A 25,543-nucleotide genomic window follows, 5' to 3' on the forward strand; every position below is an offset into this window, starting at 1 on the left:
TTCTGTTTCTCCGTGGCCTGTTAGTGCCAGTGCATGCACGGCGCTTGCCACTGTTTGATGACTTCGTGTATGTCCCAGCAGTGTCTGGGCAACGAGGTTCAGTTTTCTAGGCACTTGCTGTGAACCTCTAGGCAGCTACGGACAGAGTGCGGGCAGTTGGATCAATCGCCAGCAGTCAGTCAATGTTAGTGTCTCTGGGCAGCTGGTGTCACCGTCTGCTGCGGTGATGGTGTCAGTATCTGCCCACAAGGATCAGTCTGTAGGCAATACGTCAGGATGTGGGCAGTTAGTGATGCGGGCTAGGCAGTAAATGCCAGTGCCCGGGTTGACCGCCTCTTGTTTGTCAGAGATGGTCCCCAGGTGTCCTTTTCGGTTGTGCCTGGGTTTGACCTGTCAGTCACTTCTATGTAGCTGACAAGCTGTGCAGTTGCGTTGTCTGTGGTCTGTGATTTCCCAACCCGCCTCTTGCGTGACACTCTGCAGCGCCCGATCTCTGCTGTCAGTCCAGGGGCGTGGCTTTCGGCTCCCAGCGCACCAGGGCCCCGGACAGGCTGCCAGTCTGGGGAGTCCCTGCCTGAGACTGCTGAGGCACGTCTACCTGGCACCATGCGATCGCTCGTGAAGCTGCTGCCCCGGGCACTGCTCGGGGGTGTCCGGGATCCTCGCGGCTTTCCCGTCAGAGCCTGCAGCCTGGCAGCCTGCTCCAGCGCCCTCCAGCACAAGAAGGCGGCATGTGAGTACCAGAGGCGCAACTTCAAACACTTCACTGAGTGCAGAGCACTGCATCCAGAGGAGAGTGAGGGAGGCACAGAGGGGGCACTTTATAACTCAGTGTCCACACGGGGTACGGGGTTATCATGTGGAGAGTGAGGACAACGAATGCATAGACACCAGTTTAAAACTGCCCAGTGAAGAGTGACCGAGAGCAGCACGCGCAATAAGGGATGGGTACCAACCGCTCTGAGACGTCATCCTGTGCAGAGTGAGGGCAGGGTGTGCACACACAGGGCGCCGCTCTGAGACTTCACCAGCGCAGAGTGATCAATTCGAGAGTAAAGCCAGCATATGCACAGGCTGTACTGCGTTATGACTTATCCATCCCTTATGCATTTCACCTGCGCACCTCCAGTGCTCTCGTTACTTGTGCAGCTAGCCGTGCACCCAGTCCCATGCCAGTACCTATTCAGTCGTGCATCTTATTATCTGTGTAACTCACTTGTGTACAGTGAATGGGGAAAATATTGCTTAAAAAATATCGCGGTGCAACAATGTGTCACGAATATCGTCAAATAAAACATATTGAGGGACAAAAAGAACAAAAATATCGTTTTTAATATATATAATCTCGTTTAAAATTTCGTTGGATATAGTATATTTTCTTTTAATATAGTTGTGTTAAATATCACTTTTAAATCAATTTAAGCTACATTAGTTATGGTATTTTTTGGTACTATTATTCTTAAAATAATTGTTTTATATTTGTAGTGTAGTTTGTAAGTTTTACCGTGTAATTATGTATTTTTTTGTATTTAATTAGTCATTTATAATTTAGTAGCAAATTGTTGGGTTTGTAGGGGAATCAGTTGGGAAGTTATTGAAATGATAAATTATGATTCTACATGGCTCCATTTCATATTGAGTACCCCATCTTCATTTAGTTTCCTCACATAGGGCCTGGTTCATAGAGGTTCTCTTCAGTCGTGATGGAGGTTCCAGGCTCGTGGATGAATCTCCGCAGTGTCGAAATTCTGCATCGACGGCAGGGCCTCGACCACGACTGCGGAGGCTCTATGTAGATCAGGCCCATTTAGCACAAGGCAGTTGCGTAACAATGAAGAAGCAATAATACTGTGCAAACATTCATGCATCAATCACATCATTTAATGTCAATATGTGTTTGCAGTACTTAAATGCTCTCCATTTAAGTATTTAGTCATTTAAAATGACATATAATCAACCAACCAGGCACAAAGTGGCTTCATAACACTGAATGCACGTATGTGGTATTTCTATTGTGTGAACCAAGCAAAAATGCAGCAGAGCACTGTACATGATCAAAGACAAGCTTAAAGCCAATGAATAATAGGAAAGGATGTTGAGTGTGGATGGTTAACGCCTTGTGATGTAGTGTTCTTTAAAGAGGTAAGACTTCAACTCTTTCCTAAACTGGACCAGCGTTGAGTTGGTCTGGATCGATATGGGGATGTTGTTCCTGATACTGGGTGCATAGATGGAAAAGGCCACTTGCTTTATGTGTTTTTTTTTCACACTTCTTAGTCTGCCGCCTTCTATTGGCCGTGGCTACGGGTGTGCGAAGAACCACCAGAGATGGTTAGCTTGTCTTGGGTCCTGGTGGCGATGGCTTGGTAAATGATGCAGCTGGTATAGAAGATGGTGCGGGCTGGCAAGAGGAGCTAGTGGAGTTCCATCAGGGTGGGATGATGGGATTATATGTCTTCAGGCCCTGGATCAAATGTGCTGTAGAGTGTATGATGCCACTAAAGGGTGCCAGGGTGGAGTCTGGGGTTTCAAAGTGTAGGGCATTACCATCATCCAAGGACTCAAACAGCAGTTCTGAAGGCTTTTTCTGGAAGAATCGGTTTGATTTTCTTTGTAAGACAGAGCTGGTACCAAGCCATCTTTTTTTGGCAGTGTGTTCCTTGAGGGTGAGGTTGGTGTCCAGGGCAAACCCAAATAACTTGGCATCCAGTGAGAGTTAAAGTTCAAAGCCATCAAGTATAATGCCGTTGAGCCAGGGCTGTACTGTGTCTTGTTTGTTATTCTTGGGAGATAAGAGGAACTCTGTCTTGATTGGCTTAAGCTTCAGGGGTGGGCTGGGCATCCAGGCATGGGTGATGTGCTGGCAGTGTTTGATGTGTTCGATGTCTGAAGCAGAGGAGCTGTGCAAGAAGTAGCATAATACGCAGAATGTGGATGACAGTTGTCCATTGTAACACGTTGTATGCATAAGGGCCCTAAAAACTTGGATCTTCACAACATCGGATGGTTTATGCAGAAATTTAATTTAATCCCTTTTCCTTCGCGTACACCAGTTGTCTAGCATGTGTTCATCAGCTGCGTTGCTTTCCGCTTAGCGCCATGATGCTCTTAGGAGTGATAGTAGCGCTTTATAAATACACAATTACATTAAATGACATTACATACCATGTGATGTGTATTTTATTCATACAAATGCTTGAAAACCTTCTCCTGCCGTAAACACAGTGCACAGTTATTATTATTCAGAGCATGCATAAGGTGCTTGATAAAATTGAAAAGCATTAGGAAGAGTTACCTGGAGCAATTTAGAAGAGAATGTATTAAGAGTGCATTTAAATATGTTGCTGTTCCTCTCCTGCCGTAGATTCAATGATGGAAAATTCTTATTTCATGCACCCAGATGTCACAGTCTTCGTGGCGCTAAACTTTAAATTAGGGTTGTGCAAAATGTTTGTTGCCCAGGTGTAATCTTGCACCATTCCAGAATTTCGTGTTATTTAAAATGGGTAAAATATTGGCCATTTGCTATACCTGAAAATTGCTCATGTTTTTTGCCCATGACAGACTGGTTTGAGTAGAATATGTCTTGTAGAGAGACGTTTCGTCAAAAATTCGATATTGCCACTTCGAAACAGTTTTTTGTTGTTTTCTCACAGGGAATCGTGCACGTTTGCAAACATTACACATGCTTCATGAAAAAAGTTTCACATTTCATATGCCCCCTACTTGAAAAATTCTCTATAAATATGTATTTTCTTCATAAGGAACAAAGAGTTATTCTGAGGATGAATATCTTGCCCTTATTTATCCAGTAACTTGATGTGACACCTGAAGGCATTTGTAACAAACACAGAATTGTCGACCCGATTCTACCTTCTACTGGGAATCAGTGAAGACCCCCTGGCCTCTCAGAGATGGGTATATCTGTTCAGTCCTGGTACCAATGTGACTCCCATATTTTGTGCATTTTTCAGGCTGTTTTTGAAAATGCTGAGACAAAAGATATTACCTTAACTGTTGCATCACAATTACAGAAGAAACTTTACCTATTTTCTTAATGCCTCCAAGTTAGAATGTAATATGTTTTTAGGCTTAAATGGAACTCTTAAAATCAACTACCTCAATTCCATCCATAATAGGTGAAATTCATCCTGGTGATTCTTAAATGTAAGGGAAAAAAAGATCAGTGGGGCTTTGCTGAAATCATGAATGGAGTCCATACACAAAAGAGGTCTGAGCAGCTCACACAGTGCGTTGTTAAACTGATGCCTCCTGGGCAGGTGGTGGCACCAGGTTCTTTTTCCGGGTTTGTCTTGATGCTCAGGCCAAGCTACCGATAGTGAGCAAATGTTAGTTTCTTTGACATCAATTTATGCCTATGCAATTGATAGAGGATCACTGCCCAACAGGGAAGCGTGTCAAATAAGCATAAGAAGGCAACAGAAATATCTGAATACATTCCCATTTTCTTGGTCGGTATGGTGCTCAAAAGACCCCAGGTTACACTTTGAACCAGTCCTAATTTATTAGCCAACACTCTTTACGTTCTAATTTTCGAGCCTGTATTTACGCATTCTTCCAATTTAAAAGAAAGCTTCTAAGTATACCACAAATAACTACATAGAATAGACTTTTGCCACACTCACCATCTTTCATTCTAAATGCGAATCCTTCCTCCTATTGCGAAATAGACTAGGGGAAATCTATAGATAGAAAAGAATCATGAATTAATGTTTTGTGCAATCTGGAAAACATGTTAGTACTATTATACAATTTATTTTTACCGCAAATTGTTTTGAACACGTTTGTATTGCTCACAGTTTAATTTGACTTTGTTGCATAAATTCTTTTTTAATAATTTATGAGATTATTATTAAGACAGTCGTTTAAAATGACTTGCCTGACGTATGTCCATCTGAACTAACACCTCACTGGTTAACCTCTAAAATCAGTCACTATAATCCCCCAAACTCCTTCAGAATTTGACATTTTCATTTCAATTATTTTTCTAGGGGCAAGTAGAGATTTTTTATGTCGAAGCAGCCTTAATTTGGAATGGTCTTCCAGACATGGTACATGGTTGTACATCAGAAATATAATCTGACATAAATATGTGTCCTAAATTTGTTTATAAAAATATCCTCCCACTTGGTATAGAGTTTGTTTTATTAACTATAATGTGACATTATATTTGAAGACTTTATCTAGCCGCCATGTTAGTCAGGCGATATTCTGATAGTGATTCTCCGGTACCAGGCTATTATGTGCTCCTGTGCTGATTTTACAGTCTTTCAACATCTACCCAAGGTAAATTGATCGTAATCGCAGGGATTAGGCCAACAACAGCTAGAAAAGCATGCCAGGTATGAGTGTGCTATCTAAATGTTCTAATTCAGACATGCATCCAAACGCCTAGCCTAACTCTTCCTAGGACTAGGTACATTTTCAGTGGAACCCAGTACAACCGGATGTATGCCCTCAGTCACTTTCACCATTAGTCACACTGGGGCATATTTGCAAGCCCTCAAGGCCACTGGGCGTCACTTTTTTTGATCCTCCGATGGCGCAGCACCATTTTCCATATTTACAAGGTGGTGCTAAGCCACTTTGCGTGGCTTAATGATACCTTGTAAATATGCTCTTTTCTGCTGCAGTCCTCTGCGGCACAGGTCGTGCAATGGGTGTTGCTGTGGGCATTCCACAGCAGCACCCATTGCTTTTTAACGCTGCCCCAGATGTACAAGTCTGATGCAGCGCCAACATTCGAACTCCATGGAATACCAGGCATTAGAATGGCGCAAGGAGGATACATTTTTAATTTCTCCTCGTGTTTTGCTCTTTCAAGGAAGGTGAAAATTGACATTATTAATTGTTTATCTGCAGGAAGGTGTTCCTTCCTGCACATAAACAATCGTCCCTGCAGCTCAGGCACCCTTGCAACCTGGCGGCAGGGTGCCTGCACTGTTGCTTTCTTTGACACAGGGGTGCGCCGTATTCTTGTGAATACGGCGCATCCCTGCGTTTTGGAAATGTTGGAGCACGGCGCTGCCAAATTTGGCGCAGCTCAGCACTCTGACATTTTATGGTAAACACGACCCGCTGTGCATTCGGTGTACTACACCTGCAGGCAGTTTGTAAAATCCTCCATAGCCCTGAAGTACTACAGTGTCTTATAGTTCTAGGGACTCGGAAAGGCTGTTTGCTTGTGCTGCATAACGCGCCTAATAAAGAAGAGGGAGATCCAGTCTGCGCATGCTCTTTATGCACCGCCAATAGCCTCGCCCAGCCTGGCACGCAGCTACCCAAGGCGTGTTTGCCTTGATGGAACATTACTCAACTTTCGGCGGGTCATGCCAGGCCAAGGCAGGGGAGAATAAACACGGCTCAAAACGGTTCTTTCCGCAGGACCGTGGGCGTGGGCAGGAAAAAATAAAGCTTTTTCACAAGACTTTAGCTAACTGCGTCTGCTAACCTGGCAGCAACTGGTAGGTGGAATGCAGAGTAAACACTGATGTTAGTCACTCTCCATGGCATCTTCCCCTTCATCCAGGGCGGGGCGCGCCAGGAGTGTAGAAGGAATATATTGTGGACAATTTGTGTATTTTGGAATTGGATGGGCATAATCGAGTTTGCGGACGGAATTTGTGTGCAGATTTAGAAAGTTAGCCAAGCCCCCTTAAAAAGTCTTAACATAAACCTAAAAGTTTTAAGATGTTATTTCTTAACTTAAAGATGTTGCCTGGGAAACCCTTTCTCCCTAGGAGATAAGGGCACCCGAACAATTGGGGTTCTGCCAGCTTGTCAGGTTGTCAGTGCCAGATTCCCATTCCAATGTCTAAGACAGCGCCCCTTTATAAATGCACACCTTGTGTAACGTGTATTCTAACACGCTATGAAATGTTGGATTTATGATGTACGCAGATGGCATAAAGGCCTCTTCAGGGGTGCTGGCAAGGTGTTTTAGCAAATGAAGCCTTTGCAGTTGATATCTGGAGTGACCAGCAGACCACACATTTGAATTCCATCAAGACCAACATAGCCTTTAGTCCATTTAACACTGATAAGAGGGTGTCATTAATTTGGTTAGTAGTAACACCTGTTATTTACAGTGCTTATAAAGTACCCTCGCTTCTATGGTAACATGTACCTACTTTTATGTCCAGACATCTTAAGTCCTATGTAAGGGCAGATTGCCAAAAATGGTTTGCAGCGAGGGAGGTAGCAACACATTATTTGGTATGTGATATAGTCAGAGTTTTTTTTATTAAAAGGATTTGTTTCGTTTTGTGAAATACATTAAGATAAAATGTCGTGTAAAGAAGAATAATACATTTTGGTAATTCATTGTCAGATAATGGAGGTCCTTTTGTGCCCATCTCACATCTCTTCTTTTACTCCTCATGCCTTTTCCCTATCTTCTATCTTTCTGCACCCTTTTCATTAATCTTTCCTGCCAGGGGTACCTAAATCACATACCTACCACATATGTGTCCATTAAATGATAAGTAAAGGCAGTGTGGTATGTCATATGTCTCGTAGCCCCAAATTCTCGTAGTGAGAGTGTGTCAGTGAGATCAGTACAGTGGGTTGCTCCTCATTGGCTTCTGTTCAGGAACCCCCTGCCAATAGCAGAGCGTTGCCATTAGTCGTTTCACGGGCAGGAGCAAAGGGGGAGTCCCTCATCAGTGTCGCGATGAAGGAGGGTTCCCTGTGATGTCATCTGTGGACACCTGGGACAGAAGCATATAAGGCATCGCGAGGCCCTCTTTTCCTTCCACCATGCACCTGTATCCATCTTACCGCATTCTCACACCCACCCACTCATGGAGGAAGGGAGATTTGCCATAATTTCTTGCAGCAGAAATGGGGGCTACCCCAAATCTGGACTGATTTACTGAACTTTCACCCTGGAGTGGTGTTGATTTGTGTGGGCACTTGTCAGGCAGGAGGAGGAAATGCCGCTGGTGGTCTTGGACCTTTCTGTCATCCCCCAGGATGCCTAGAGTTGAGCATTTTGGGGGATTTTTCTGGTGACCGGTATCCCATCAAGGACGGAATGTTATGTGGTGCCCTGGTGTATGTGTTGAGATGGAATGGCAGGTACTGCCTGCCCATCCCTCTGAGAGATGAGGGGATGTTTCTACTAAGACATGTAGGCCCTGGATGCCCTTGGTTGAGGGTGTCGGCGATGGATAAGGAAAGGGGCGTTCTTGCACTTTCCATCCTGAAGTGTTCCGCTTTGATGGAAGGTGGAGACAACTTTGTATTGCCTGCAGAATCTTTTAGCTGTTTTGATGACCTTACATTCTGCATTCTCATAACAATATTGTATGTCTTTGCTGATCTTATGTCCTATATTTTCATAACAATAATGTCTGCTTAACTATGGTTATCGTTTCACAATGATACTATGTGACTATGTAAATAAGAGGCTACGCCCATGGTTAAACCACATTAATCACATTTGTCTCTCTTGTTGCAGTGCGGGGGGGGGGGGGGGTGCAGCGAATTGTACGTTGTGAGCACACTTATCAGCCTGCTCCATCCCATTGACTGCTTATCCACTCCTTGTGTGCCCTTTCCAGGGACAGCGGGCCTGTGAAAAAATATGAAAATATATTTAATTAAAATCAGTATACATTGACATTTTAATGCATAAGTCTGAACTGGATATTCATTTGACCCATTATCATTAATCACCTATTTAAAGTTCTGGTCAGCTGGAAAAAAGTAAATTTTTAAAGTGCTACTTCAGTGAAATATTATTGAGCAAAGTTTATTCATGATAGAAAGTCATTAGATAAACTAAACATATGCTCAATTATATGTGAGTACTGTGAATCACCCACACCCCACAATAGTATCTGCATTGCGACATTAATCAGTTTACTCGTAGATTGTATATAAAAATTCACATTTAGCAGATCTACTTATTGAGACATAGAGTTACATGCTTTAATTATGAGTGACCTGTAAATTTCAATTGGCCCAGTAATAGTAATGTTGGGGTGGGGAAATAAGATGGGTGAAAATGAGGGCCTAAAACAAAGGCCTTCAAACTGGGGGGTGCGGTCCCTGCATGTATGCTTAAAAAACAAATTAATCTGCAAGAAAAGGCTAATTATTCAGTATAATGCGGCACATTTTTTGTAAGTATAACTTCATTATTTTTGACATTTTTCACATGATAGGTCTGTCTGGGGAAAGATTTCACCTCATTAGTACCAATTTAACAAATACATCTAGAAATAACCTACCGAAAGATTACCAGTTAACCTTTGCTAAGAGCTTTCCACTGCACGCACACAAGTTCCCACATTTTTAGTAACTTTAAATCCATTTGAGCTAGAAAGAACTTTTTTTTTGTTAAAATCTGCCGATTATGCAGCAGGTGGTGGCTTATGTGGGAAATGCAGCAAATCCATAATTATGCAAACAATTCAGAGGCTGCAGAAGAATCACATAATTCCAGAGCTCATGTATATAATGAAAAAAGTGCTTTCAAAGAATACATATTAGTAATAGCGAACCAGACTGGTCCTAGTGTAGGCATTTTTATGAGTCCATTAAAAAGACACTTTCCAAAAATCAGCACCATTACATTGCCTCTCAAAAATAATAAAGGCCTGATTTAGCCGTCGTCCTGCCGCTGCAGCAGTTCCAAGTACCTCCGTTAAGCTGACGGAATCTCGTCTGCAGTATTTAAATGTGGCCTCAACAGACTGTGGTCCGCCATCTTGGCGGACTTCTCAGCTGGCTGAGAGTACTCCGCCAGGCTGGCGGGATTGCTCTGAGCTGATTTAGATGTTCCTGTTGTGCTGGTGGTGTCTCGGGACCGGAAACCTGCTGAAGTGAGACCATGGGGGTGTGGAGACAGGTATGTACTACTTATCATGACTCCCCTACACATATATGTTGTAGATTTGTCAATATGTACATGTAGGTAATGTGCAATGCACTTTTTTCTTAACATATAACATTGCACACAAACAATATATACACATTCTGTTGAAAGTCCACCCACAGAGTCCGGCGACAACGGGGTTACTTAGTCATGATGTCAAGTAATAGCTTCACAAGGAGGACCTGTATGATGGGGTTCAAGATGTAAACGGAAGTGTGAACCTGAAAAGGGAACATCCTCACAGTATATTCCGACTCAGTCTATGTTACAACTACTGTATATTCCAGGATTAGTAGATGGACCAACCAACTTGAGTATGGAGGTGTTCCTGCCACAGTTGCCTCAATGGAAAGGCACACCATAATGGGCGCGGCGGTCATCTTGGTCGGACTCCCTCCCAAAGACACCTTTGCCTCTGATGCAGTCGAGGCAGGAGGACGATTCTGCTGCAGTCGTTGGGTCTTGGGCGGTCTTTCGACCATAGACCTAACTACATCTAGATACATCAGGCGGACCGCGAAGTTGACGGGCAGGAAGACAGTAAAAAAAGTGACGGCAAGCCCTGATTCGCCAAGATCTAAATCAGGTTCTGTTAGACCTGTCTGGCTTTTGGCGTAGTCCCTCCAATTTATTATTTATTTTGTCCCCTTTTTGCCCCTCATACCCTTAATAATTTTTGTGTCCACTAGTTTTTATAGGTGTTGGCCAAGGGGATAGGTGTTCTTTTGTCCCTCATAGTTTTTCACCTCAGGCCCAGAGGCCTGTTCTGTCAGGAAACTGCTGTAATTCACAAAATGGAGGGCCCTAACTGTTTCCAACTGCCACACCTTAGACTGCCCCATAGGATAACCTTAGGCCTTCCAGAACCTTCTGGACCCTACTGGACTCTGTGGGGGTTGTCTATAAAAGGGCAGGGGTTGGGAAGCCATTTTGTGTTGACCAGAGAGTGGAGGAGTGAGGCAGTGGTGAAAGGAGGAGGACGCACTGGGAGCAGTTAGTTTGTCCTTGTGACAGACAGCCACTACAGGGAGACGTTCCCCCTTCTACCCCTGACCAATCCCTCCCAACCACCTTCTTCTGCTGAAGAGATCGATCTACTTGTGGTGGAAGCCCCCTCTAAACCTTGGCCCCATTGATCCCTGTCGGGACGCTCTTGCTGGGAGTCTTCCCTAATTTCCCCCTGGCAGTGCTTCACCTACCAGCGTTGTGGAGGAAGCAGCCTCAAGCCCGGTGTTGTGCCCTGTGTTTCCCTCGAAGCTCTGAGGGGGAGACGAGTGACCGCCGAGCCTTGGTGATCTGGGGGAGTGAGCGTTCCGCTCTGGAGAGTGCTTCCTGTGGAGCCAGGTGAGGGGAGAGACTGCGGCATAGGAGCTGTGACAGCGCGGCGCCAAGCGGGAACACTGGTCCCTCGCGCCCGCGCTGCATTGCTCTGTGGTTGTGGAGGCGGATCCAAGGAGGCGAGGCCCACGGGAGGCGAGGCCTGCGGGAGGCGTGGCCGAGTGAAGAGTGCGTGTCTCTGCGGCGAGCCGCCTCGGTGAACAGGCGGCCTGAGACACAAAGCGGGAAGCGTCTAGGAGACGCGCAGGCCCAGTGGGAGGCCGACGGACACCTTGAAACGACCCGGCGGGAGGCGGAGAAGCTCCCCTTTAGCGGAGTAGGCGGGAAGCGCCCTTGGCTCTTACCGCTACAGGAGCCCCTCGCCCAGCGCTGTACTGTGGGAGCGTGGCTGGACAGAGGGGATCGGCGGGGAAAGCGAACCGCCTAATAGAAGCTCTTCCTTTGCTTCTTTTTCCCCCTCTACCTCCAGCATTCCTGTCCAACGTGACTAGAAGACCCACACTGAAGTAAGGAGAGTGGGGGTGTGGGAAATCAGAGGGCAGGGAGCCTCTACTGTCAGCATAGAGTCTCTGATTCAGGAGGGGATTTCCAGAAGCCTCACAGATTGTCATCAGGGATTACAGGCCACAGGAATCCAAAGAGCTTGGTAATAAGGTGTCTGAGGAGTGTTCCTAGCCATCCTACTGGGTGCCATCTTTGGGATTGACTGCTTGGAAGAACCCTACCTCGTTTTGATCTTGCCAGGGTGTCCCTAGCGTAACTGAGGTTATTGATCTTCCCTACTCTAGTCAATTGCTCAGGAGTTGTACCCTCTTTACTGAAAAGTGTATGGAGCAGAGGGGTATTCGTGGAGGAAGTTAAAGAGGAAGTCTTCAGTGTGCAACTGTTCTGCTTCCCCCTCTTTATTGAACTGTAATGTCATGAAATTGTAGAACATAGAAGGGCTATTGTGATTCCTACTGAAGCTGAATATGTATTGAAATTGTGATTCCTACTGAAGCTGAATATGTATTGAAGTTAACTGTTGATGCAAGTAATGTATTGATTTGGTAATCTGGAAAGTAATATCATCTATTCTCAAAGCAAGCTGTAAAATACTAAACTGCATTTCTGAACCAAAGAGTAGAGCTATATTTTTATAAAGCAGTGCTTATTTTTCCACATTTTGGTGTAGCGTTATTTTTTTGTGTGTTATTGCGTGGTTTTACTATTGGGTGGTTTGCAACCTTCACACATGTGCCTCTGAAATGCATGTCTTGCCCTAGGCCAGCTACCCCAGGTTCTAACAGGTTCTAAATCTTTTTCATCCCGATGCTTCAAGTGGCTCCTTAATTTAAGCATTTTAGACCCCACTCCTTTTACTCTCACACAAAGGTACCTTCAGGTCCCCATTAACAATTCAGGAATGGTTGTTTTTAACAAAAAGTATGGAAACTGTGTTGTATTCCATTTCCATAGTTACTTGAGGTATCATTGGAATGTACAGGGGGATTCCAGCTGATTATTCGAGGTCCAAAAGTTATGCGGAGACCTCTGAAGTAGGCTGGTGTGTTGGGACTGTGCTGTGTACTTTTGGAGAATAAAGAAGACAGTTATTCTCTCTATGCGTTCAAGGAGTCATTGAAGAACCTATTCTTACATTTGGCGACGAGGATGGGATCTCCTTGTACACCCTACAACTGCACTTTCTGACTTTACTCAGGAGTTTATCGACTTCTGCACTGTTGATGTGCAGTGCTTCCTATCGTGTTTGGACTGAGGTGCTGAAGCGTTCAATCTAGTTGGTGGCAGGTTGTATGTTTTTTTTTCTTTTCTTTAAAAATATTTTCACCTGGGCCTGCCACCTCTCCAACTGTCACTTCGCGAGCGCTCAGTCCTACCTGCAGGCGCTATTCGGAATCTTCCTCACTGGAGATTCCTCTGCTCTCCGGCCATTCACATTCCTGCCGATTTCCAGCTTGGCTCACGTGACATCCTCACGTCAGGGTGACACAAGGTCACGCAACGTGCTGCCATTTTGATATCAGGCACCAACATTTCGGCATTCTCTGCACGGTGACGTGCACACCAGTTAATTTTGCTGAAATCAGTGAGCGGGTACCCTTAATTTTTTTTAAAGCCGGTGACGCCCACACCTCTGTTTATTCATTAAATGCTCACTGTTGCAAGTTTTAAATGTGTTGATGGAAAGTCGGTGATGCGCACACCTGTTTCTACATAACGCACCTCTTTAAATCTGTTGCAGAGCACTACTGTTTCTTCACACAGCACATTTTAGAATTCATTACAGCGCACTTCTTCATTGTTTTAAACCAGTGACACGCACACCTATATTAAGTGCATTTATCCGGTCTTCAGCTTTATATTTCCAATTTAAGTTCTGTTACATTTCCAAGTAATGAACTTTAAATTTGTTTTATAGTTATGGCTCATTTAATTTCAAGCCTGATGGACAGTTATGTACAATAAGTTCTAATTTATTGGGTTTTCACTGAAGCATACCTCTATTTTTCAAAATTCATTATATCTTGGTGGATCTTTTGCTGTCTGCTTATTTTTTTAAGTTCATATTATTCATCTACATTGTTGTATAGCTTTTTAGAACACTAGTGTAATTTTCCCGATTCATTCCCTTATCTATACTAATATAATAAAGTAAGAACTTTCAGGCTTTGAGGCGGGTAAACTCGGGAACCACTGCGCCAATCTACACACCTGATACACCGTTGAAATCGTCGGGGTGTGTAGATGGCTATAGGCTATATAAATGTCAAAATAAAACGTTATTTACAATATTCATATTTAAAAAAAAAGTAGTGCCCCCAAAAGTAGCGCCGGCCGTGACATGCGTGCTCACGTCACCACGGGGAGGAGAGGCGTCCGAGGAGCGGCGGACATGGCGTGGGGGAGGAGCGGTGACGTGAGGCCAGCGGCGGTGGGAGCAGTGGAGAGGCGGACATGGCGCGGGGGAGGAGCGGCGGCAGACAGGCGGTGAGGAGCAGAGAGGCGAGGAGCGGTAAACTAAGATTCGGCAGATCAGGTAAGCCTCCGGGGACAATGTCGGGGCAGACGGGTGTCGGGCCGCGGTGAGGAGTAGAGAGGCGAGGAGCGGGGTCGGGGCAGGCGGGGGACGGGGCCGGGCGGGGGCACGGGCTGCTGCGGGGTCGGTGCCGGCGGGGGACGGGGCGGGCGGGGGCACGGACTGCTGGGCAATGTCGGGGCAGGCGGGGATAGGGGAAGCCTGAATGCTCCCGGACAAGGTTGGGACGGGCTGCTAGTATAGGTATAATTCACATTACCCATATATAGGCACAGAAATCATACCCATATTTAGACATAGCCCATGCAGTCCAAATACAGGCATGGCTACTTCCACCAGTTCCAAAAAGCCACAACGATTTCTTGGAAAACTCGTCTTTAACAGTCAGGGACATCCCCTTTCATGAATATTGACTTGTCCTACAAATCATGGCGTTTTCAAAGAACTACCATTCCCTTGGCATTCTTTGGTGACGTTATTATGTCCAACTTTACGTTAAACCAGGCATCTTCAAGGTATAAATATGCCCACACTTGCCCTAGCAAGCACACAGTGGTTTGGAGCAGTTCGACTATCTACTTGCCCGACACAGCTCACTACAGCAAGTGCCGAAAGAAGCCGACCCTCCAGCTGACACACTGACAGAGAGGCTGCCTTTCTCTCGCTGAGAATCCAGCTCCAGTGTTTCCAAGCTCCCCTTGCGGGGTGTTGGGAAATCAAGTCCTGAGATAGAGATACCAGACCTCCTTCATTCTAAAACCAAGGTACGGAGCTGATGAGACCCTAAGAGAAATCTAGGTAAGATCCTTGGCAAAGAAAACCAAACCTTCGCTACACCTCACTTACTTCTTCCCTCATACTAGACTTAGGTTAGGTACATTGGGGTAGGCGTATTTTAGAAGCACCAGTTGAGTACTTTTAGTCTTTGTTATTTATGTATGTATTTTATGGCTTAGAAACCATACCATGCTTTTACAGTATTATTTTATAATACTCTTTTTGCTGTACTCATTATACTTTACAGCCAGAATTACGATTGTAGCAGTTCATTTCTTCTGCATGAGAAAGAAGACTGTTCAATAAATACTTTTATTGAAAACGCCCGTCTCTCTATTTCTCTGCACCTCTGTTGAAACGAAGCATGCACGATTGACTGAGTGAAATATCTATCTATTGTTTCCAGGACTCTGAAGGTCAGTTTTATCTTGGGGAAACAAAGTTGTCATGTTTATGCAGTTGTCAGAAACGAATCCCTTCTTGTGTATTCGTGAAAGTTTCTAGTGACCTCTGAGCTAGCTGACACTCACAATTAAGTCTAATATATTCGATAGAGACCTAGTCGACCTAAGTCCTACGTCACATCTATAGGATATACTATTCAATGCGCAGAGCCTATTGGGAATATAAGAACTACACTACATGGCGCCCAACATTTGGTATGGCACTAATTTAACGCTAGATACTAGAGTAACTCAGTCTTGCTTTTCACAGAGACCCCTTTTTCCCATAAAATACTCCAATAGATGTCTGGAGTGGGTTAAAGGATAAAATATCCGCCATAACTGAGTAGGACGAACAATCCTTTCTTTTGGTTTGATTCAACGTTGAAGGATGCAGTGTTTCAAAATATTGTGCACCTTATCTTTGTTTCCTTGAAATGTCGATATCCGAAAAAATGTCGGATAGCGACACCGAGAACGGTAGCAATAATACAACTGGTAGAGCTGCAGCTACAGCCCGACCGAGTTTAAACATTACAAGTTTCCAAGAAACCGACGCGGATGCTATAATCATCCCGGAAAACTTAAGGAAAACCATCGTTATAAAGCTTATACAAAATAGCCTATCATCAAGAGGTGGTAGGGTAATATTTTTCATAGAGGCACGCGAATATCGGCAGACAGATGTATTCTATTTATTCATAGATAATCTTCCCTGAAGCACATGCAGTATCGCATGTGTTTCACTTCTACAAAGTAGAGGATAATCCAACGGAATATGTTCATTTCGAGGACATTGAAATTCCACTAACTTACCAAGAGCATCAGCTCTGGTGTAAAGGAGCCCTACAACATCAAAATCCCATTACCAGGCTTGGTCCACTAGGTAGACCAGGAGCAACATGGCCGGTACTAGCCAGCTATACACCACATCCTGCCATTGAAGAAATGTCAGGACCGGAACTATTAGTTCAACTAAAACAACGAATAAAAATACATAGACAATTGGTTCAATATGTCATGCGGACTTTAACAGTTCAACCTCCTATAAGGATTCCACAGCAAGCCCCTTACCAGGGGAACACAAATAAAATTACACCACAGACTATACAATCAGTCATTGGTAAATTGCCTGCAAAAAGGAACAAATTCCATTCTGGAAAGCTCAGAAAATCACTGAAATAGAGGCAGTATTGCCTGATAGTACACCTCATGAGAAACACAGAATTCTAACAATCTGTTTACCAATGGGGATCGCACCACACCTGGAAGACTGCGACACATGGGGTACAGTCTTTGTTGCAATCTACACAAAAACACATGGGGTTCCGTCTATGACGGTAATACCAGACATCCTGAAACAGATTCAAAATGAATACAGGGCAGAGCCTGCTTTAAATCTGGATATGAAATTACTTAAAGATTTCAAACAGGTCTCAGCTATAATATTAGCTAATATTAAAGGAGAAGCACCATCCGTGGCGATCCGCAAAAAATTTAAAGAACTTGATGTAACTGAGCAACCATATGAATTGACCAGAATAATTGAAAAATCCTATGAAGAGCTAGGTAGAGATAGTTTGGGTGGGAAACCAGTTAAGCTCCAACTAACAGAAAGTCCTGAAAAGGTTTTTATTAACAACACTTTCACTACTCCTAAAAAGAAGTGGGAAAATACTAGACAGACACTTCCTAAAGAGAAGCGTTCTCAATCTAGAGGTAGGTCTCCTCAAAAGGAACCCTCTGAAAAGAGGGATAACCTCAGAAATAGGGATAATTTGAGAAAACCTGATAGATATCAAGATACTGATATATCGTTCCTCCCGTACCTTTCAGACTTCCTCACAGAAATCAGAAAGAAGAGGACGGTCAGAACACAAGGAAGAAAGCATGAAGTCCAAAGACGATCAACACGTTCCAAAAAATAAGAAAACCCAATTCACCAAGAAGAAGGTAGCAGGTCTAAAAATCAGACATGCCGAGTATCTTGAAGACACAACTCAAGAACGGGAGTGGGCCCAGACAATGCTGGACAGCGCAGCAGACGTCACCATAGCTGGCAAGATCTTGAAGGATCATCTGGAGACAGTGGACTTGAATGAGTACATTCAAGTTGAAACTGCTAACACCAGGGTTAGTGTACCCCATAAGTTATATGAAGTAACGCTCCGGATGGAGGGGGACATAACTAGGAAAATAAGAGCACTCTTTTGGGAGAAGCCCTCTAAGGGTTATGACATTCTTCTAGCTGAAAAAGACTGGCCACTAAAATTTGTCAGGGAGTGCCCACATGGCGAAGACATCATTATGCAGCCTTCTCTAATCATATTCCAACTCACTTAAAATACACCTATGCCAGAAAATGGGCAGGTGCCCAGACTCCAGCATTATATAAAAATCATGTAGGATGGGATGAGGATTTTCCTCACCATAAAATCCAGTTAAAAAATCAACCAACTGCACAGAGGCAGTATCCAGTATAGCTAGAAGCTAAAAACAGGTCGGGGAGATCCTAGATCAACTTGAATACCAAGGGGTGATTGAAACATGCACCTCGTCAATGAACAATCCTTTGCTTCCTGTCTCCAAACCAGACAATACATATCATCTAGTTTTGGACAAAAAACATTTAAACTCACGTTGCAAAACCTTTGCAGTATAAAATGCACCCAGTGCAGCACTGATGAATAACATCGTGTGCAAAAAATATAAAACCACATTCGATATTTCTATCGGTTCCTTCTGTCAAAACATTGCACCTTAAAGCAAGTACTTGACCGCTTTCTCAATTATGGGGACACAGCATCACTTCTGTCGTCTCCCCCAGGGATTCAAGAATAGTCTGGGGTTATTTTCAGCCAGAGTAACAGAGTTACTACAAACGTATGATGATGAGGCATTATCTTATGTCAATGACATCTATCTAACAGACGATGACTTGGACAAGCACTTGAACAGGGTGAATACCATAATACTTGGATTCGCCTCTGAAGGGTACGAATTCAACTTTAAAAAATTGAGAATTGCCTACCTTAATGTCCTATTCTTGGGATACGAGTTATCAAGTGAAGGCAAAAGCCTGGCAGTGAACTTTCTAGAAAAGTGTGCGCTGCTCCAACCTCCAAAAATGCTGAAAAACTTACAGTCAATTCTAGGTTTCCTGAATTTTGGAAGAACATACATTCTAAACTACGCAGAAAGGGTTAAACCTCTCTACGAATTAATCAAACCTGATTTCAAACCAACTAATTGGACTCAAAAACACACAGAGATTTTGCGTTCACTGCAACTAGACATGTTAGCAACATCACATTTACAGACACGCGTAAACATACGCAGCCTTGTAATCAGAATAATCTCAGGAAGATGCAGATTTACGTACTTAACCTTTAATGAAGGAGAAAAGGTACCAATTGCTTACAAATCACACTTGTACACACAAGCTGAAATGAAATTCACTACAACAGAAAAATTCTGACAGCTATTCGAACTGCAGTGGCAAAAGAGAGCTCTCGCACAGGGTAAATGCATAATGGTCGTTACTCCTGTACCTGCCTTAGAGGCAGTGACAAAAGCAAGCATTCCGAATGCTATAGCTTTACATCCAAGATGGATACAATGGGTTAACTCTCTTGCTGCAACAGACGTTGAATACGTTTTTGACCCCTACTTGAAAACTCAAGAATTTTTACAATACGCACAAGAATGTCCTCTGCCCACTGAGATTCTGCCTCTAGAACAGTACGAATGTATAATTTATAGTGACTGATCAGCACAGCCTGCAATTGGGGGTAAACAAGCTTAGAGTGCTGCGTGCACGATTGTTAAAGGTCGCTGGCCCAATGGTAAATTCAGACCCAAGGTCACAAAAACTCAATCGCTCGGAGACTGTACAGCTCAGCGAGCTGAACAACAGGCTTTCAAGATGGCACTTGAAAATACCGATCGCGAATTCCCCACACTCATAGTGTGCGATTCATATTACTGAGTCCAATCTTAGAATGAATACTTGCAGAACTGGGTTCAAAACGGTTTCAAAGATGCAAAAGGTGGCACAATCAAGAATAAGTTGCTTTGGGAACAAGTAGTTCAATTACAGAGGAAACTACAAAAGACTCACGTGATCCATACACTGAGTCATCAGCGTGATGGCGTTCATGTTGAAGGGAATTCATTGACTGATGAAGCCGCAAAGGCAGCTGTGCAAACAGCTTCTGTAGCTGTAATCACTCGTTCAAAAACAAAAATAGATGGGGAAACTATGCTAGCTGTCAATGCCACAAGCAAAGGCAGTGGTGCAGCGTTACCTCTAAAATATCCGCTCGAATAATCATACATAATTGATACACACTCTGTTCCTTTTGCTCAAATAGCTGGAGTGGGGGATAGGGTAATTCCAAACAGGAGGCTGAGAGGTGCTTTGATTCAAGAAGCACATATGGGAGAGGGTCTGATACATCAGGGGATCTCTAAATCTATACTAGAATTAAAAGAAACATACTGGTGGCCAGGAATGAATGCCCACATTCACGAATTTGCAATTAATTGCCCTGACTGCAAATGAGATCACAGCAGAGAAAGCCACCAGATATCTGACTACAGTGTAGCCAGCCTAGTTCAGACACCAATGTTAGGCAGCATTAGGCTTTCTACATGCAGACGTCGCTATGGACAATATGGTCCCACAACTATTAGGACAAGATTGATTTGGATGTGGCCTCAGCGCTTGGCTGACGCCCGAACTGTTATAAAAGATTTGCGAGTCTTTATCGGCACACCACATTCTGACCAGGGTCCTGCGTTTAGCTCTCGAGCTTACAAAGAGGCAATGGCCAATCTAGGCGTTGCATTGCAGTACTCAAGTCCATTCCATCCTGAGGGAAATTCTGTAGTGGAAAGAAAAAACCGCGACATAAAGCAATCTATAGCAGCTAGGGTAGTAGGCTCGGGTGACGGGTGGGTCAAACATCTAATAAGTATCCAACGTAGTTTAAACAATCTGCCAAGAAATTCTCTGGGTGGAATCACTCCATATGAAATCCTTTTTGGTACTAGAATGATTGTCGAAGACCTCGATCGTCATACTTCAGTGGTAGAACAAAACTCTTTGATATCAAAGACCGTTTGTCTGTTTTGCAGGACTTAAATGAAACAAGAAGAAGTCTAAGCAACACATTACAGAAGCCAACGACCACTGAAGAAAAACCACCTGTCCCAGCAAGGCCTGTCTGGATTCCAAAGATTGGGGATCTAGTCAGAGAAAAGATCACGGATAAGAAGGAATTTGGGCCTTCATACAGAAAACCAGTACCTATGCTAGCAATCCACATATCAAGAATTGTGTTAATGCCGCCCCTTGCTGGAAGAAAGGAGAACGGGTTTGTGTCCATCGATCTGGTAAACCGCATCATATGGCCGATAATAAGTAGTAGGCCCAGTGGACTCCAAAGATGTAGCAGCCGACCAAATCTTGCTACTATCCAAGAGGTTTCTGATAGGGGTGGGTAACCCAATAAACCCTTGCGGGCTTGGGCAGTCAAAGTATTTAAAGGAAAATTTGCCGGCAAGGGATTTGTTTGGTGCTTTGAATTTCACAGTGTCATGAAATCAATATTACTTAAATCAATGAGCTGAATAAAGCAGCAACTGTGCAATGTTTTGTAAATGTTGAGAGAGATCAATAGAAACTACCACACTAGATGATTCATTTCTATACAAATATAAACTCAAACCTTTTTCAAGAACAAACCTTTCCGTGTTGCCTTACTTTTGTTCTTTCATTTAACACACCTTGTGTTGTATATAATTACAGAAGTGATCACCAATTAGTTTAAGTCCTTACACAGATCATAGAGCTAGTGTGGTAGTTTCTATTGATCTCTCTCAACATTTACAAAACATTGCACAGTTGCTGCTTTATTCAGCTCATTGATTTAAGTAATATTGATTTCATGACACTGTGAAATTCAAAGCACCAAACAAATCCCTTGCCGGCAAATTTTCCTTTAAATACTATCCAAGAGGTTCAAATAAGAGACTCATCATCTTTGAAGAATCTACAGTAAGAAAAGGACTATGCAACAAAGCCATGGAACTTGTGCCTTTTGAGAGCCAAATAACAGTTCGTCAAGACACTCCTGTCTACAATGATATAGCCTCTGTCTATACTAATATGACAAGGGACCAAGCAGCTCCAGTGATTTCAAGTAATCCGGATGCAATACCAACAATTGACAGAACTACCTCTGGCTATTTCATCAACTTTGATATGTTTTCTGAGGATCCCAGTGAGCCTGAAACAATGCCAGTAAATAATACGTTTAAAGACCAAGTAACAGACATTTTTCAGAAACTGTAAAAGACTTATCTGGTTTCACCATGGGTTGAATTTTGGATTGTGTTAGGTGTACTTTTTCTCCTACTTTGGCTCATTCTTGTTTTAAGATTGGGAAAGCTGATAGATGGAAAATATAGTAAAATGGACACAGCAAGTAAGAACTTCAACTTGCTCCTGAAGCCACACAAATCATCTCATCATAAACAAAGATACCTGTCATCAATGAACATCACAGCCGTTCCTGTACCTGGTGGTATAGCATGGGACAGAACTGATTATGATATTTATGGTCCGGCCGAACTGTTGAAAATTCTACACCAATTTAAGGTTTACTTAAGTGTCTTTGTTTCACCAAGCACATTTTCTGATGATTGGGGCTTTGAGACTGTTAATAATATGATGTCAGACTTAGAAATGTCAGCAACATTTACAAACCATAAATATTTAGAAGGTTTATCCGACTATGAACAAATGTATTGTTGCAATCACTATGGTCATCATTATTTGCACAAATCTGCAAACCCTAGAAATGTATATACTTTCAATCAATGGGAACATTGTCCAACGCCACCAAAGGGTAGCTCAAAAACATTTAATGAAAAATGTCCATACTTCTCAGGTTTTAATACCACAAATCTGGAAACATTTTACTTTAAAAATGTTAATAAAACAGGAATTAAAAGTATGTTAACTAATACAAAGCAAATATATTCAGCAGCCTTTTATGCCCAGCTGTCCTTGTTAGGTTTCGACTTCTGGAGTGACAACATACAAACAAAAACTGTCTGGGGCTCAAAAGACTGGCAAGTACAGGGATTAGAAGCCTTATTCCGAGCCTGCATTATTCCCAAGCAAATAATGTTTTTGAATGACACTGTTGAACAAACATCCTGTCTTGGCCTAGCCAAGGTAAAAGATTTAAACAAACTGTCCATACCTGTATCTACAGTTGATAGCAAAAACTCTTCAGAAGGAGGGGTTGACGTAAAAACTTTTTTACTTAACAACAGAACTGATCCTGATTGGAAAAAATGGTTAATCTGGCCCACAGACACGAATAACTGTCAAGATAGATTTCTGAACAATACACAAGGGTTTACAGTAACTAGGCTAGACCCATGATATGTCCAGAGACAACATCCAGGGATAGTAACAACATAAAGTGTAGGAAAACTGTGCCTCGAATGGCTACAAAATCTACACTTACAGAGGTTAAACAACACTTAACTTTACTTAAAGATAGCATTGATTTGCGAGACTTCTTACTAGGGCCTCATAAACCAAGTCATAAACGTTTCATATACGCCGGTATTTATGCTACTTATAATAAAGCATGGAAAGTCACACAAATGGAAACTGCAGAACGAATACGAGAAATTGATCGTATTAATTTAGAGAAAGCTCTCTGTGTAGTTGATAATGGGTTAACAACCCTGTCATCCAGAATTTATTCTTTAGACAGCATAGTATCCTCTGCCATAGACATAATAGAACAGGACTTGCTCATGTTACAACATGGACAGTCTCAATTGCGTTCTATAATGCTGCTAGGCTGGACGTTACAAAATCTTTGTTCAGACTATGTGCCTTGGCGTCTAATTAACACCACGTCATTGTTTACTGGATTTAACATTACAGATAAACAAATCTCTTTGCCATAAAGGGGAGCAGACTAGACGCTGCTGAGCATAGAAAAACTGGAAAGATTACCATAGACTGTTTCTGAAAAACCAGCCATAGAATGGATAATACAAGACACCATTACGTTGCCAGTGACGATTTTCCAGTTTCAGTATTGCTTGAGACACATACCAGCAGGCCTTTATGAAAGGTTGGGTAAAGAATACATTAACTCAACCTGGGATTTACCATACACACACAAATGTTCGAGTGGGGGAAAAGAAGTATTTCTTAGTGATACACAATGTAACAGCGCACTAAGCGGTACACTTTTATGTCAGGGTATTAATTTACACGGATCCTGTGATGGTTCTTCAACCAACTTATCCTGCCACCTGCAAGGTTCACCGGCAGCAGTGATAGATCCAATTTTTAGGCAGCTTTCCAATGGGAGCTACATAATGTTGAATGATCACAGCTGTTGTGGAATGATGCCAGGAATTGCCTCGTAAGTGTGTCAGCCAGGGTCACTTGTTGTATACAATATTGTTTCCTAAAGCTATGACAGGCGGGGCGTCGCCGCTATGGCCTTCACTGAACATCTCTTCTATTCAAATTGATACTTTAATGCAGAATGAAAGCCATTCTTTCACAAAAAACTGTGCCACTGACCTCGTCCAAAGAGACTTATGATCTGCAGGTTGCAAGGACTTCTTCAGAGATACATGCCCTTTTATCCACAAACTGTCCAATACATTTCGCAGAAATGTTAGGTCGTATCTTAAACATGTCTGATACTAGTGGTATTGTGCATGTATTTGAGACGATTTTTTCGGGACTGTTAGCACCTTTTGAAGCAGTCCTCAGCATATTTCCAAATTTCGTGCACTCGGTGTTTGGCGGACTGCCTCTCGTTTTGGGACTCGCAGCAGGAATATTATTCTTACTGTTTCTGCTTCGATATCGCAAGCCAATCCACCAACGGCGCCCAGATTACCATCGAGAACACTCTCCTGGCAATGAAGTGTCGTGAGCGCATGATTCAAATTTTGGGCTAGGCTTGTTTATGAGATCTGAATACCACATGGTTTCTATCATTCAGACCAATCTGGCAAGATTGCATCTTACCTGTTCTACGATGCCTGCTAAGTGGAGAAGAATGCGTGCTAGACATGTGTCTAACACTTCCATCAGCACTGCCAACGGATGTTGACGCTTTGCTTGGTTCGGTAACGGCTTATGCATTGTCTTGTTCTCAACGTCTACTAATCCTGATGACGGCATTCATGGAGGTCTCACCAGCACAACCAACTGACGGTGAGATACGTGGACCAACAGGCCCACAGGTACCATCTACTGCGAACATTGCTAATGCGACTGACGCTGACGGCGATGCTTCTCATCTGTGTACAATTGATCTGCTTAACGAGGTAGTCCAACTTTCACCTACAATAGTAGACAAATTATTTTCAAACTTAGAAGATTTGGGGCCAGATGTAGGTAAATACTATTTACCGATTCTAAAATACCGAATTTTACAGATTTGGTATTTTAGAATCGGTAAAAGGTATGTAGCTAATGATTCGGTAAATTTTACCGAATCAGTAAAATTTTGTAAAAACCGATTCGGTATTTCCCGATTCGGTATTCCCCATTCATTCCTATGGGCCTGAAGGCCCATAGAAATGAATGAGAATTACTGATTTGGTAAATACCGAATCAGTAATAGGGGGTAGACTTACAAGGGTTACAGGGTGTCACATTGACACCCTGTTGCACCCCTGAATAGTGCATTGATGCACATGTGGCACACATACATGCCCTAAGGGCATGTATGTCTGCCACATGGCACTGTTAAAAAAGCACAACATTGCTTTTTTAATGGTTTTCGTTATTTACCACCAACTTGTAGTTGTTGGTAAATAAAGAATCCTTAAATGTGAAAAGCACTCACTTGAGTGATTCCTACATTAAGGATTCTGTAAATTACTGATTCGGTATCTTACGGATTCGATAATTTACCGATTCCTTACATTACCGATTCGGTAAATTACCGAATCCTTCATTTTGGCCTCCTACATCTG

The 25,543-nt window shown here is 43.1% G+C and overlaps 1 protein-coding gene across 1 annotated transcript in view; it reads left to right on the plus strand.

Moving 5' to 3' along the window:
• Window positions 1–542: 542 nt before the first annotated feature.
• CA5A (carbonic anhydrase 5A) overlaps window positions 543–25,543 on the plus strand; it is a 395,762-nt gene continuing 370,761 nt past the window's right edge. The window contains exon 1 of the mRNA XM_086945825.1: window positions 543–733. Coding sequence (XP_086801951.1) covers window positions 607–733 — 127 coding nt within the window. The 5' untranslated portion in view covers window positions 543–606. The remainder of the gene's footprint in view (window positions 734–25,543) is intronic.

This window comes from Lissotriton vulgaris, chromosome 12, assembly GCF_964263255.1.
Source record: "Lissotriton vulgaris chromosome 12, aLisVul1.2, whole genome shotgun sequence".
Lineage (NCBI taxonomy): Eukaryota > Metazoa > Chordata > Amphibia > Caudata > Salamandridae > Lissotriton > Lissotriton vulgaris.